Genomic DNA, 14,177 nt, shown 5'->3' with positions numbered 1-14,177 from the left:
ATCTTAGGCAAGAAGAGAGAGCCATGCGATTCAATTGCAAACGAGAAATAGGAAACTATATACAGTAGGGATAAGAAGGCAGATGAGTTAACAGCAAAGCCTGGGGTGTGGCAAAGGAAAGTCCCAACAAAGAACATATCACAGTTGAAAAGGTGGAAATCCTGAGGAGCAGCCATGTAGCTCCCCAGTGACTGACATGGGATCACGCCACACAAAGAGGAAGGGAAGCACTAGAGCTGAGGCCACAGACTACAACTCTACAACAGACTTTGTTTTCTGTCTTTTCTTGCCCCCACACCGTCAGTAATTGAAACAGAATCAATCCTGGAATATCCATCCAGGTCATTCTCTAACATTTACACACTACTGAACTATGTGGAAGATACTGGTTAGTTTTTGAGGTTTTAGAAACATACATGACAACATAATTCATAACTATTTTGAGCATTTTTTCTAAAACTCTGCAATAGGTCTTCAATTGACACTTTCATTTAAGGTCTTTGTTCACTATTTATCCCTTTATGAAGATTTCTATGTGGTCCCCCTAAGAAACACATGCCTCCCCCATACCTCTTTACGTCACACAAGCCTAACCCTCAGACATAGCAACTTAACTGCCTAGACTAATAATGAGTTTATTTCATTAGGGGCTGCTCAATTGCTCCCAGCGGGACTACACAATTCCATAATGGAAAAACTTCAGCCTGAGTAGTTTTTAACATCTGTTCCAGTAGAAATTTTCAGCCTTTAAAAATATCTTTTTATCTTATAGAATGTGTAAAAACAGGCTTTGTCTTTTAAAGTATGGACTTTTTCAGTAAAACTGAAATTCATTTTATTATATGTTTACTTACTACTTGTACATTTTTCCCTATAAAATCACTAGCTCTGCATGGCCATCTTTTATATTAGCTTTACCATCTATTTTTTAGTTACTTATAGCTCTTTAGATAGTCCAGATTCTAAACATCTTTTAGTAATATAGGCTGAAATCTTATTTTCTGATGAATGAAATTATTGTCCCATTCAGCCCTTATATTTTACCTGTGCATATGGTATACAGTTAATGTTGCCTTTGTTTTGTTTCATTGGTTTGGTTTGGTTTGGCATGGCTTGGTTTGATCAAAATGGGGTCTAAGTTGTTCAGTTCTCCCAAAAGTCATACTTCCTATCTCCACTCCCTAAGTACTAAAATCACATCTATATACCACCATACCAGCCTAGTTGTTTTAATTCAGCATTGCTACATTTGTTGCTATTTTAATTAATGGACTAAATATACTCTATTTAGTGTCAGATAAGAATTTTCTGTGATATGATATATTTCATAGTTTTTATATCTAAATTTTTGGATAGGCCTACTGGTTGCAACAGAAAGGCCTGCTGGCCTGCTCTTCTGGTATTTTATCCATTGAATCTTCTGATCTATAAGTCAGGAATATCTTTGCAATCTTTGGAGCTTTTTAATTCCTTAGTATTTCTTTGTAAGTTTCAGAATATAAACTTTGATTTATTTTAGGCACCTTATGCTTTTTAAATGCTGTCAAGAATAAAATTACTTTCCTAATTTATAGCAAATTTCCTCAGTTCTATCATAAGGAAACATAATCAGTGCTGGTAACCTTTATATTCTGTGGTTTGTTAAACTCATTCATCATTTTAATCAATATGTTTTAGACAACTCCAGGAGACACTACACATGGGTTCATGCTCTGTGTTGATAGATTGTTGCATTGGTTCCTAGCCATATTGAGAATTGAAACATCCCCCTTTAATCTGTAACTAGGACTCCCTCAGCATAATTTTCAAGGCAAGTAGAAAGAGTGTATCTTTTCTGAAGTCTAAGTACAGTTTTAGAGAGATCTCTCTGTGGTTTTCTTCTTTCTAATGTTTGCCTGAGTTTAGAATCAAGATCATCCTAGGATGATAGTAAACTTTAGAGCTAAATCTGAGAGATGTAAAGAGGTGGGGGATCATGAAAGCCATGGGCTTCCTGAGAAAGAAATCATTTAAGAAAATATATAATTTATCAATATATCATCAAAAGTCACTTTATGAGTTTTCTCCAATGGAGTGCCAGTGGATTTTCCAGCCTCTCTCCAGGTCAGATCCCATGTACAGGTCTATTTGGCCAACACAAAATGAACTAAGTAGTATTTTTGTGGGCTTTTTGATTTTATTAGAGATTTTTTTCTTATTGATTTTTCTGTTTGTTCTGATTTTCAGAGTTTGTTTTTATTTTAAGAGAGGGAGAGAGATGAGTTGGGTGGGTAGGGAGGTTGGAGGATCTAAGAGGAGTTGGGGAGAGAAAAGAGCATGATCAAAATATATTGTATGAAAAAGTTTAACACAAGAACATGAAAAACAGCACATGACTGTCTAACTTATGAACAGAGTAGTAATTGGTGGCTTCAGCGAGAACTGGTAAAGGAGACCAAATGTGATTGCTTAGGAACACAGAAGACAGGCTGTCTACGGTTAGAAAGAGAACAAAGAAATAATCGTGTTAATATAGATCTTCTCCTGGCCGTGTGTCAAATAAAGAACATTAAATTAGGAGAAGGTACAGAAATAGGGTTAGAGGAATATATATCAGCACAAATCACAGCTATACAAAACAAGCTACAGGACAAGAAGTGGATGTGTGTGCACTATTTGCCTACAAGGGAGAGGCAGATTGTGGTAGAGGGTATCATCCCAAATATTTATAATATATATAAAATCCAAAAAAGTATCATGCCGTGTTCAAATAAGCTTAATTACTTTTTAGGTTCCTGAGAGATCCTGAACTATGTCAATATTATCCACCCAGGAAATCTCAAATAGCAGCACATCGATGGCCCCTATTTTCCTGTTAGTGGGCCCGCCTGGCCTGGAAGCTGCACCATCCTGGTGGACAGTTCCTCTCATCACTGTCTACCTTCTCTCTGCCCTGGGTAATGGTACAATCCTCTGGATCATTGCACTGGAGCCCACACTACATCGCCCAATGTACTTCTTCCTCTTCTTGCTCAGTGTGTCTGATGTTGGCTTGGCCACTGTACTAATGCCAACCTTGCTAGGCCTGGCCTTTGCAGATGTTCATGCTGTCCCTGCCTCAGCCTGTCTCCTACAGATGTTCTTTGTGCATGTCTTTTCTGTTATGGAGTCCTCCGTCTTGCTTGCCATGGCATTTGATCGGGCAATGGCCATCTGCCGCCCTCTCCACTACCCAGCACTCCTTACCAATGGTGTCATTAGCAAGATTGGCATGGCCATTGCTTTCCGATGCCTGAGTCTCCATCTACCCCTGCCATTCCTGTTGGCTCACATGCCATATTGCCGTCCACCGGTCCTAACACATTCTTACTGCTTGCATCCAGATATGGCTCGCCTAGCGTGTCCAGAAGCATGGGGTGCAGTCTACAGCCTGGTTGTGGTACTGTCTGCCATGGCACTAGACCCTCTGCTTATTTTCTTCTCCTATGGCCTGATTGGCAGAGTATTGCAAGGTGTGGGGTCTACTGAGGATCGCTGGAAAGCCGGTCAGACGTGTGCTGCCCACCTCTCTGCTGTGCTCCTCTTCTACATACCCATGATTCTCTTGGCACTCATTGACCGATTCAAGTTGCCACTCCCTCAGCCTGCCCATACTCTTCTCTCCTATGTCCACTTCTTGCTTCCTCCACTGATAAACCCAATTCTTTACAGTGTCAAGATGAAGGAGATTAGAGAAAAAATTCTCAAAAGGGTACTACCCACAAAAGTTGGCTATTCTCAGTGAAGGAAGGTGACCTCTATGCTTGTGGTATGCAGCTCCCCAAACAAAGGCCTCCATGATGAAAACTCGGTTCACTATGCATGATTGGTCATGTAGATCCATGCATACCTGCACACACATTAGCTGCTTTGTTCTACAAATGTGTATGTGCATGCTGAAGAACACATAAAAGCTCCAGAGAAAAGAAGTGATCCATCACTACGGCACTACCTATCATGGATGCTATAGCTTGTCACAGTCATCCTAGCATGGGACATGGCTGTTAACTCCCATCACTGTATACTAGGCAACTGAGAAGAGTGGAGAATCTAAAGCTGCTTGAGAGAAGAAAGAGAAGATGAGCCTCTTGCACAGCTAGATGAAGACTTTTCACCTGAGTTGCCACTCATAATAGTATTCTTAGCGATCCTCAGAGGAACAAACATTTCTTATTCATGCTCTTCAAACCAAGAGAAAGGCCATATGATTCATCAACCTGGAAAAGAGACACATATTTTTCATTATTCCATTTTTAAAATTTTAAACAAAGTTTTAGTATATGTATATTTGTGGCTAAAATCCTCTGCAATTCAGAACAATGAATAAGTAAAAATAAACTTAAATTATTCAAAGTTAGCCATAGTTGGGCTGTTAATGGCAATAAATATAGTGTCCTGGGTGATAGTAAACACCTCTAATCTAAGTACTTAGAAGACTGAGGTAGCAGAATTATAAACTTAAGGCCTGCATAAGCTACATAGCAAAACTACATACAATGAATGTGTATGTGTGTTTGTGCATGCATTTGTACAAGTATATATAACTTATGGATAGTGCATAAGATGTCTTCATTCTCAGCTCTTTACTTCCAAGTAAGACTACTATATATTCTCACCCATACCAGCTGCTTTCACTGTGGTTTTGATCTTGGGCACCTGATTTTCTCTGTTCTATGCATATCTCAATTTGTTAAATATGGTGCTAATGAAGGTAATGAAGCATGGAGTCTTTAATAGGATTCAATTTACCATGCTATGGAAAGAGCTTCTCTAATATTTCCTCCCCCCTCTGCCTGATCTCTAGAATGAGGCATGGTACAGAACTGAGTATAGCATGAATAATAAAAACCCAGAGACAGATGTTGGGGCTCAAGCTGAAGATCAGAAAAGCAAAACAGCCAAGCCACTAGAAAAGTCTTTCCTCTACCAAGGCTGGGTGACTGCAGACTGAGCCCTGAGCCTCTGTATCCTTCCATTTTATATTTCCTGTTAGTGCTGGAATTAAAGGCATATGATTCCCTACTACTGGGATTAAAGGTGTGAGCCACCACCACCTGGGTCTATTTCTGCAAGGATCTTGTGTAACCTTGAACTCATAGAGATCCATCTGCCTCTGTCTCCCAAATCCTAGGATTAAACGTGTGTGACGCCACTGCCTGGCCCTTAGTGGCTTAGTTTTATTCTCTAATCTTCAGGCAAGCTTTATTTATTAAAATGTAAATAAAATGTCACTATAACCGAGCAAAGTCTAGCCCAAAGGCAAGTGCCTGCTACTTGCACACTTCAAGCAAAGCCACTAATTCAGATCAGTCTAGATCAAGAAGACATCTGTCCATCTTGTGAGTGTATCCAGTGACTACAACAAGAACTGTAATTGTGTGCAAATGAAGCTTTGTGGGTAGTGTCCCACAAAAATAAGCTAACACAATTTAATTTCTGTTCAATTCTACAAGCACGGAATGTTTTTTCAATGTTATCATACTATTAATATGTTTCTATGAGGAGCTTGCCTTGCTTATAACATAATAATTAAATAATATTCTATATGTATTTTGGGGATACAGAATCACACTTTTTTCTTCAGTGAACTCTAGGTAACAAACATATAAGAAGACAGTGTGACTTGCAGATCGACAAGAATGATGGTTTCAGAGGTGCATGGAATATTTTGCAAAGCTCTAAACTGAGCCTTGGTGCTTTTTTAATAAAGAAGATATTTTGCATGTAATGTGTTATGATCATATTCCCTCCCTTCATCTGCTTTTATTGGTGGTTGAAATCCCTCTAAGGCAATTAGTGCACACTTCATTGAGTCAAATGACTATATAACATTTAATAGCCTGAACGGATTATAAGTTTAGTTAATTGTTTCCTATTGATAAGCACTAAAGATGTCTTCAGTTTACTGCTACTTCCAACAGTTCTCTAATAAAAATCCCTGTGTAACTCCTTATGAGTATTTACATTAGTATTTCTGCAAGGGTGCTCTCTAGGTTACTACTAATGGCTCTATAAGACTGGAAATTTAAATTTTCAGTAGATAGCCATTTCACAAAAGATCATATGTGTGCATTTTATACCCGAGAGAAGAATGCACTTTTATTTCATATCTGAAAGTGACTGTTGTAGTATTTTTAAATCTCATTAATTTTATAACTTTGTTTCTAAATCCTTATTAATTTTATAGCTATTTCTCTTTATTTTGACTTCCCCATATAATAAAATTAATTTCTTTCATATGTCTATTATTTTTTCTATTTCTATTTGCATCCTATGCCATCAAAAGTTTACTATATAGAAACACTTATATAATTTCTGTTTTTATATATTTTAAGTTCAAATTTGTAAATGATCTTAATTTCATATCTTTACCATTATGTTGTTTATGTTTAAGTTTGTTTATTAAGAAACTGTAAAATAATTTTACATAACCAATTTCACTTTTTCATTCCTTTACAAATTTTATCTTTCACCTATTGTTTTTACAATGGGTTTTTTGACCTTTGCATTCCACAAATAGTTGCATGCATATTTTTTGATTAATTAAATTTTTCCTTAGCAACTTAATACAAACATGTAATGCATATTGATTGTTCTTAACATACAAACCTTACTTTTTTTTACCTCCCTTCCACCCATCTACCTTCCCTCTCCTCCACAAATCTTTTTCTTACAGTCATGTCTGCTTTGTTTTGTGAATTTAATCCATGTGACCATGGATTTGGTGCAAACCATTGAAGACTGGCTCTGAAGTTAATGCACAACTGAAGACAACAACTGCAATTTGTCAGAATCTAGCAATAAGAAATCATAGTTCAGCAGTAGGGGGGGTAGGGCAGTAAAAGCACCTTCTGCATTCCAGATTGATTGTTAGCAAGTCCTATCTGGTCTAGGTCCATTGCACATAAACAGTTGCTGTAGACTCATGATTACAGTTACTAGACCATGCCTAGATGATGCCTTTCACAGCCATTCTCCCCGTCTTCAAGATCTTACATTGTCCCCATTTCCCTCTTTCTCAATGTCCCCTCTTCTTTAGTGCAGAAGAGAATGTATCACGGTCTTACTTAGGGTTGATCCCTCAGCCACCACTTATTCTCAGTATATTGTTTACCCTGGGGTCTCTAAATTCATTGTCATTCACTGCAAAGAGAGTATTCCTGAGCTAAGTCTGAGAGTAGTTTTTTTCAATGGGTATACACAGAGATGTGGAACAGTTTGATGCTGTCAGTATAACTAAACAACATCTGTGTGTTTCTCCCCTTGCACCTATAGACTTCCATTTTATGGGTTGCTGCCCAGCTTTATAAAACCAGACAAGTCTCCCTTTTGTGGTATGAGCCTCAAATGCAACCAGAGTGTGTTTGATTGTTCCTTTAATAATTGTGCCACTATTGTACAATGAACATTATCTTGCCCACTTTTGTAGTTTGTAGGAACTATAACTGAATAAAACCGTTAATGTCTTTTCTCCCTGAGAAGCCTCCATAGCACCTTTTAGAAACTTTAAAGCCCACTGGGAGGAAGTATACAGCTCTCTACCTACTTTCTCTATATCTTGCAACTCAAGTATGTTAATTTTTCAGCAATATGGTCTTATAACCTAACTTTGATGAGCAACAAAAGAACCAGCCTGTGTTGTTTGGGAGGTCTATAGGACCTTCCTGACCAATGACTCCTACAGTAGTGTTCTCTATATGGCACTGAAGATACTCTGTAGTAACCATTCCTTCAGAGAGCATCATTATCTACCGATGCAATGCACCTCTCTTCAATTTATCTTTCATATTTTTAATTAGGTTACAAGATAGTAGGTTTCCATATGGCTTGTTCATACAACCTTCTCTCTGGTTAACATCCCTATACACACTTCTCATCTCTTCAGTCTCCAAACCCTTCCCTGTTTAAACATTTTCCCTACAAGGTTCTCCCACTCTACTTTCATTCTACCTATGTTCTACTATCCCCTTCCATCTTTTCCTTCTTCTACAGATACTCCAAGTTAAACAAGCAAAACTAGTCAGTCAGTGTTAGAATTCACATATAAAAAGAGCATCCACCATATGTCTTCCTGGGCCTGAGCTGCTTCGCTCTGTATAACTTTCCATTCCCATCCATATGTATATACGAGCTTCAACAGTTTGGCTTTCTTTAGAGTGGGAGTAGATTCAGTGGAAGGACCCCTGTATCTAACAAGGCTCACTCTATCCCTGCAGTAATAGCTTCTTACACTGACATGTAGAAAGTAGAAAGTCTTAACAGAGTCAGAGTAATGACGATTCTGGTTTACCTCAGCAGAACCAGAGGAACATTGGCCCTGGGTTTCCTTACCTTCTGAATACACCTTGCTAATCTGAATCAAGCTTTTTCTCATCACAGAAACTTCTAGATTTGTTATTTGTTTTGTCTTGGTTAGTTCTTAACACCAAGTTTACAGGACCTAGGTTCACCAGGGTACAAGAAATCTCAACTTGATGAGATTGGCCTGTGCTCATCTCTAGGAGAGATTGTCTTGACTGATCATTGCTATGAGATGACCCAGATCACCATGGGCAGCACAAGTCCTAGAAAGGTAGGTCTGGACTCTACAAGAAATACTTGAGCTCAGGACTGTGTTAAGCCTGTAAGCATAGTTTTTCCACTGTGCCTCAAGTTCCTGCCTTGAGCTCCTATCCTTACCGCGCTCAGTGACAGACTGCGACCTAGAAGAGTAAGACGAATAAGCACATTCTTCCCACAAGTTGCTGCTAGGTGGGGTGTTGCATCACAGCAAAAGAATAGCAAAAAAAAAATTAAACTATAACAGGTTCCTAATTTTATATCTTTTTGTGCTACCTAATTACCAATATTTCTTCATTTACTTTAATCTTTCCAAGGAAATTGGTATCTATTCAACAGGCATATACGATAGAAAAGTTACTTTACTGATAAGAGATTTAAAAGTTAATAATCTTCCTCTTTGCTGTGTAGGAATTCATAATTCAGCATTTGATATGACAGACAGACATATGTACAGCAAGAACTATAACTGGCCCCCAACTCCTGAGATCTACTTTTCTGTCTCCTGACTTTCACTGTGGTGCTGCCAAATGCCAAAACCCTTCCATAATTTACCCCTCTAAAATTTATTTCACCATAAATCAGCATGAACAAATGACAGGCCTTATTTTTTAAATTTCCTCTTTCACATAACCCTAGAACGTAATCCTCAAACATTAATTGGGATGTCCATTGCTTGGGATCTCGCTAAGATGAGTATTGGCTCCCAAGCTTGCAGCAGTGCTGATTCTGCCGTGTCAGTGGCTCTCTAGGGGACACATTTTCTACAACAACATGAGCAGGGATCAAAATTAGAGACAAATGCAAGACGTTTAACAGTTCCAGAATCTTTCAGGCTACTTCCAGAAACAACAAAAGACCATATGGCCCATGTTTTTCTTTAGAAGATTGTGGAAATTCTTATTCTTCCTTCTTGTGTCTAAGGAGAGATGTCTTCCACCATCCAAACACAGAGGCTCTATGGAATATAAAGTCTCTTCCTCCTTTAGACCAGAAAAGTGACAGAACTAACTGATTGAAACAAGCTATGGGACTGTGAAGTAAGTGGATCTCCTTTGAGGATAAAACACTGTCCTGTCTCTAAAGTAACTACTTGTAGAGAAAATGGAGCCTCTAAGAATATCGTGTCTATTACTTAGAATGCAGATCCCGTTTTTCTAAGGCTTTTACTCTCATCTGATGAGCTTTTACAATGGGATTCATCAATGGTGGTACCAGCCAGAAAGCATCTTCTATCAGAACCATAGCTAATGGAGACTTATGCTTTGCAAAGCGGTTCATGGCAGCTAGAGTAACGATAGTTACATAGAAGATGAGCACAGCAGAGATGTGGGAGACACAGATATTGAGAGCTTTGAGCCACTCTCCATGGAGTGCAATACCTAACACAGTCTTCAAGATGAGCACATAGGACACAGCAATGAATACACAGTCTGACATCATGCAGAGTGCAATAAACAGACCATAGTAAAAACTGCCCCTGTTGTCAGAGCAGGCCAGCTTCATGGCATCCTGATGGAGACTATAGGACTGTGATAACAGGTGCGTGTGGCAGTATCTGAGTCTCCTTAAAGTCAGTGGAAGGGGGAGCACCAAGAGAATGCTTTTAACAGCGAAGACTAGCCCAGTTTGCACAACTGTGGAGCTTGTGAGGATGGAGCTGTATCTCAGTAGGTGCCAAAGCAATCGAAGGACACAGTGAGCAGCACTGAAGACTCCATATCTGTGAATCCATTGAAGAATTCCTGAGCAATGGACATGTCAGCAGAAATCCCCATGGAATTGAACAAGCATATTCCTAGCATCATGGGAATGGAGGAGAAAGGCCCAGGTCAGAGAAGGTCAACCTGGAGAGGAAATAGTACATGGACTCATGCAGAGAAGGCTCCGTTCTGATGACACAGAGGATAGTGCAGTTTCCCGGGAAGGCTGGAAGATACATGAGGTAAATAGGGATGGAGGCCAAAATGTGCGCATGCGGAAGGCCTGGGATCCCGATCTGTAGGAATGAAGAGGCATCAACTGCTGAGGTCGAGAAGCATCCAAATACTCATATTGTTCAGCTGATCCAGGACCTACGGTGACATCAATAATCGACATGAATTATCTCAGTTGCAATGACAACTTGGGTTAAATTTAATATAGCTCAAATTAGGAGATAAAAATAATAACTATTTTTAAAAGTATGGAATATACTTAAACCATTTTTCATACTTTTTAAAAGAATTTTACATTATTTATATATAGATATTTATTTTCAGACATATTTTTAAATAACTCTAAAGCTAGAAAGTACAATAATGTTTTGGTACCTCCATTAAGCAACAAAAAAACCTATATATTTCTGTTTCATATGTATGTATATATATGTGTGTGTGTGTGTGTGTGTGTGTGTATGTGTATGTGCAGGTTCTCTTAAATGCATTTGTACAGGTTCATGCATATGGACAATCAGAGATTATACTTCAAGTGTATTCCTCTATGTCTTTCTGTAGCACGATTAATAAAAAAAAAAAAAACAGAGACAGAAACTGGGGTTCAACCTGAAGGTCAGAAAAGTAAAACAGCCAAACAGCCAGCCACTGGCTCTTACCTCTACCTCAGTCCAAAAATGGTGATTCTGCCTTCAGGAATCTCAAAATGAGACTGTAAGTGAGAGCTGTCTCTTCCAGTTTTATATTCCTCTCTAGGGCTGGGATTAAAAGCGTGCACCACTACCACCTGGTTTCTATGGCAAACTAGTGTGGCTACTGGAATTAAAGATGTGTGCCACCACTGCCTGGTCTGTAAGGCTGACCAGTATGGCTGTTTTACTCTCTAAACTTCAGGTAAGCTTTATTTATTAAAATACAAATGAATTATCACTATATTTTTCATACTACTTTTTCAGATAAAGTCTCTCACTGAACCTGGAACTCTGCATTTCAGCTAGACTAGCTGGCCAGTGAACCAATCTCAGGATCTCCCTTGCTCTCCCCGTCAGTCCTGGGATTAGAAACACATACCCCAATACCCAGCATGATATGTGGGGACTGAGGAACTGAACCTATGCTCTCATGCTTTCACAGAAAATACTTAAGTGACAGAACCATCTTCCCAGCATCTCAAACTACATCTCTAAAGAGACAAATTAAGTAAATTAAATATAGTATTTTGTAGCATGGAAGCACTCCCTAAAGTGGGGTGTGTTCACACAGGCCACAGTACTATGTCAGACCCAGATGTCAGACCCAGACATCTGAAGAAATTCTTTCCTATTGACAGTATCATTCAGTGTACTCATCATACATTGTAATTCATGGCACAGGTTATGTAATGGTTAAGGGGTCTAAGAGGTTAGAAAGCAAACTCAGCTCTTTGACTATTGTGCAAATAGGGGCCTTTTTATATTTGTAAAGAAAGAAATGGGACCAAGAAAAATAAACAATTTGAACAGAAATGATGAGGCCATATTCATCTAAAAATTATAAATCATTTAAATTCTCACCTTTTGTAGAAAAAATTGATGACTCTTAGAAAATTTAGCATGGAACACATACGTACACACAGATGTGATATTGTAAATTAATACAGTGAGGATGGAGAATGAGCCAAGCGAATTTCAGAATTAAGAGTGATATTCTATTTCTTTCACTCAAATGAGCAAAATAAAAATCATATACACAAATACTCAAATCATTACAATTATCTATCTGAATCATAAACATAAAATACTCTATGTCCTGTACGCTTGCACTCTGACGGTTCTTACAGAGCATCTCCCAGACCCACGGACTCACAACCTCAGAAAAACTCAAGTACCCAAAGCCAGAGCTTACAGTTGCCAGCATGTAAGGATGTCCCCACAAGGTACAGGGAGGCAGGACACCTCTGATGCTTGCTATCACTAGTCAAGGAACTGTAAAGGAAATGACATGCATAAGTGCATTGCCTTCACAGGGACGCTGAGCAGTTCACATTATGATAGAGAAAGAGAAGCTTGAGTCCACACAGAAGGAGTTAGCTGGTAAAGACTAGAAACAGGGCACAGTGAAGAAGACATGAAGGAAAAGGGAAGCAGCTTTTATCACTAAGGATTTTTTTGAAGACTTTTTCCTCAATTTAGCTTGATTTAAGAACTATAAAGAGGGTCGGTAGAATATGTGGATATTTCTTACAAGAACAGAAGCAATAAACCTTGACTAGGAGAATCTATTATCTAGTCAGTGTTGGTGCATTTTACCTCACTGTCTCAAATGATGGCAGCATGGTCAATGCTGTTGACAGGCTGATTTCCTACCGCTGCCACTGCATAGTTCTAAAGCATTCACGTCTTTCCAGGCCATTGCTATTGGTCCTACTCAGAACATTCACAACCCTTGTCCCTTTGTCTTGCCTAATCTTGGATTCTTTCCTGGCTGCTCTTGAATTCTGCATCTCTGTATTAATAATTAATCTTGATCATAAACTTGATTGGATTAAATTGGATTAAGACCTGCCTGGGGAATTCAGCACACTTCTAAATGCATCTGTGAGTTTATCTCCAAAGACAATTAATGAAATTTCTCACATGATGGATGATTTGTCCCTGGATGTATTCATAATATGATTGTGTTATTGGGAGGCAGTGATATTTATACAGTGCAATCTAGTTGGAGGATCAGGTCACAGAGGATATAGTCCTAGAACTATATTTTCTTCTGACCTTTTGCAACCGTTTCCAGATTTTCTCATCTTCTTGTCCAGCATAAAGACCCTCCGCTACACGTTCCCACTACTATGATAATTCTCCTCACAATGGGCCTAGAAAGAGAACCAAGTAAGGATGTATCATCCCTTGAGCTATAAACCAAATAATTTTCCTCCACTTATATGTGTTGGATATTTAAGTATAGAGATGTGGGAAGCAACAGGAACTACTCTTCATTAGTGGTGATTCGGTCCACAGTAGTTTAAACTGACTCTGTATGTAACTCTAGGAATAGTACCTCTGGAATCCCTGGTACCTGGCTGAGGCACATGGGAGGATTTGGAGGGGGGAAGGAAGGAAAAATTGTTGAAATTATATTATAATCTCAAAAATAAACATAAGAATTCTACATCAAAGAAGTTAAGTAAGCCAGCTGCTGGCCAGTTCTTGGGATAACAGAGTTCATGCAGAGGGAAACAGCACTGTGTGTGTCTTGCTCTCACCTCCCCATGGCCCTTGCCAAGGACTTATGTCTAAGGTCATTCTTGTTACCCTCCCAAGCTAACTCACATAACTAAGGAAATGAGTTGCCATTGACAAACATTGTTATTTTCAACTGCATTCATCATGCAAATACATAGGAATATTCTAGCCTGCAAAGGGCCATAGGATTTTCAGGCATGAACTCTTTTTCAAAGTTATCTTGATCCAGATTGTGTAATCTCAGAAGTCTTTTTACCCTGAATCCTCTATAATGCATGAATGATTTCTATAAGTGGAGTTTCCACAAGAAAACATCAGGTCCACTAGGGAATTTAACCTAACAATCCTAAGTCTCTAGGACCTACTAACTTACATTTGCCTTATTCTGAATCAAAGGTGGAAATTCTTCCTATCCTGTAGTTTTACAGTTTCTGTTTTTGCTTTCTGT

At 38.7% G+C, this 14,177-nt stretch overlaps 1 protein-coding gene and 1 pseudogene across 1 annotated transcript; one reads left to right on the top strand and one right to left on the bottom strand.

The window, feature by feature from the left end:
• The first annotated feature begins 2,791 nt into the window (after window positions 1-2,791).
• Or51s1 (olfactory receptor family 51 subfamily S member 1) lies at window positions 2,792-3,763 on the top strand. Its single transcript, XM_075974687.1, has one exon. It carries the CDS (start codon window positions 2,792-2,794, stop codon window positions 3,761-3,763), a length of 972 nt encoding a protein of 323 aa, XP_075830802.1.
• A 5,945-nt stretch (window positions 3,764-9,708) lies between these two features.
• LOC142851264 (olfactory receptor 51A7-like) lies at window positions 9,709-12,902 on the bottom strand (annotated as a pseudogene).
• Between the last annotated feature and the right edge of the window lie 1,275 nt (window positions 12,903-14,177).

Source organism: Microtus pennsylvanicus, chromosome 5, assembly GCF_037038515.1.
Source record: "Microtus pennsylvanicus isolate mMicPen1 chromosome 5, mMicPen1.hap1, whole genome shotgun sequence".
In the NCBI taxonomy this organism is placed as follows: domain Eukaryota; kingdom Metazoa; phylum Chordata; class Mammalia; order Rodentia; family Cricetidae; genus Microtus; species Microtus pennsylvanicus.
This window is presented reverse-complemented; position numbering and strand designations above follow the sequence as displayed.

Bases quoted from the DNA above. Each gene is read 5' to 3' on its own strand.
- Or51s1 (XM_075974687.1), top strand. From the start codon at position 2,792: ATGTCAATATTATCCACCCAGGAAATCTCAAATAGCAGCACATCGATG.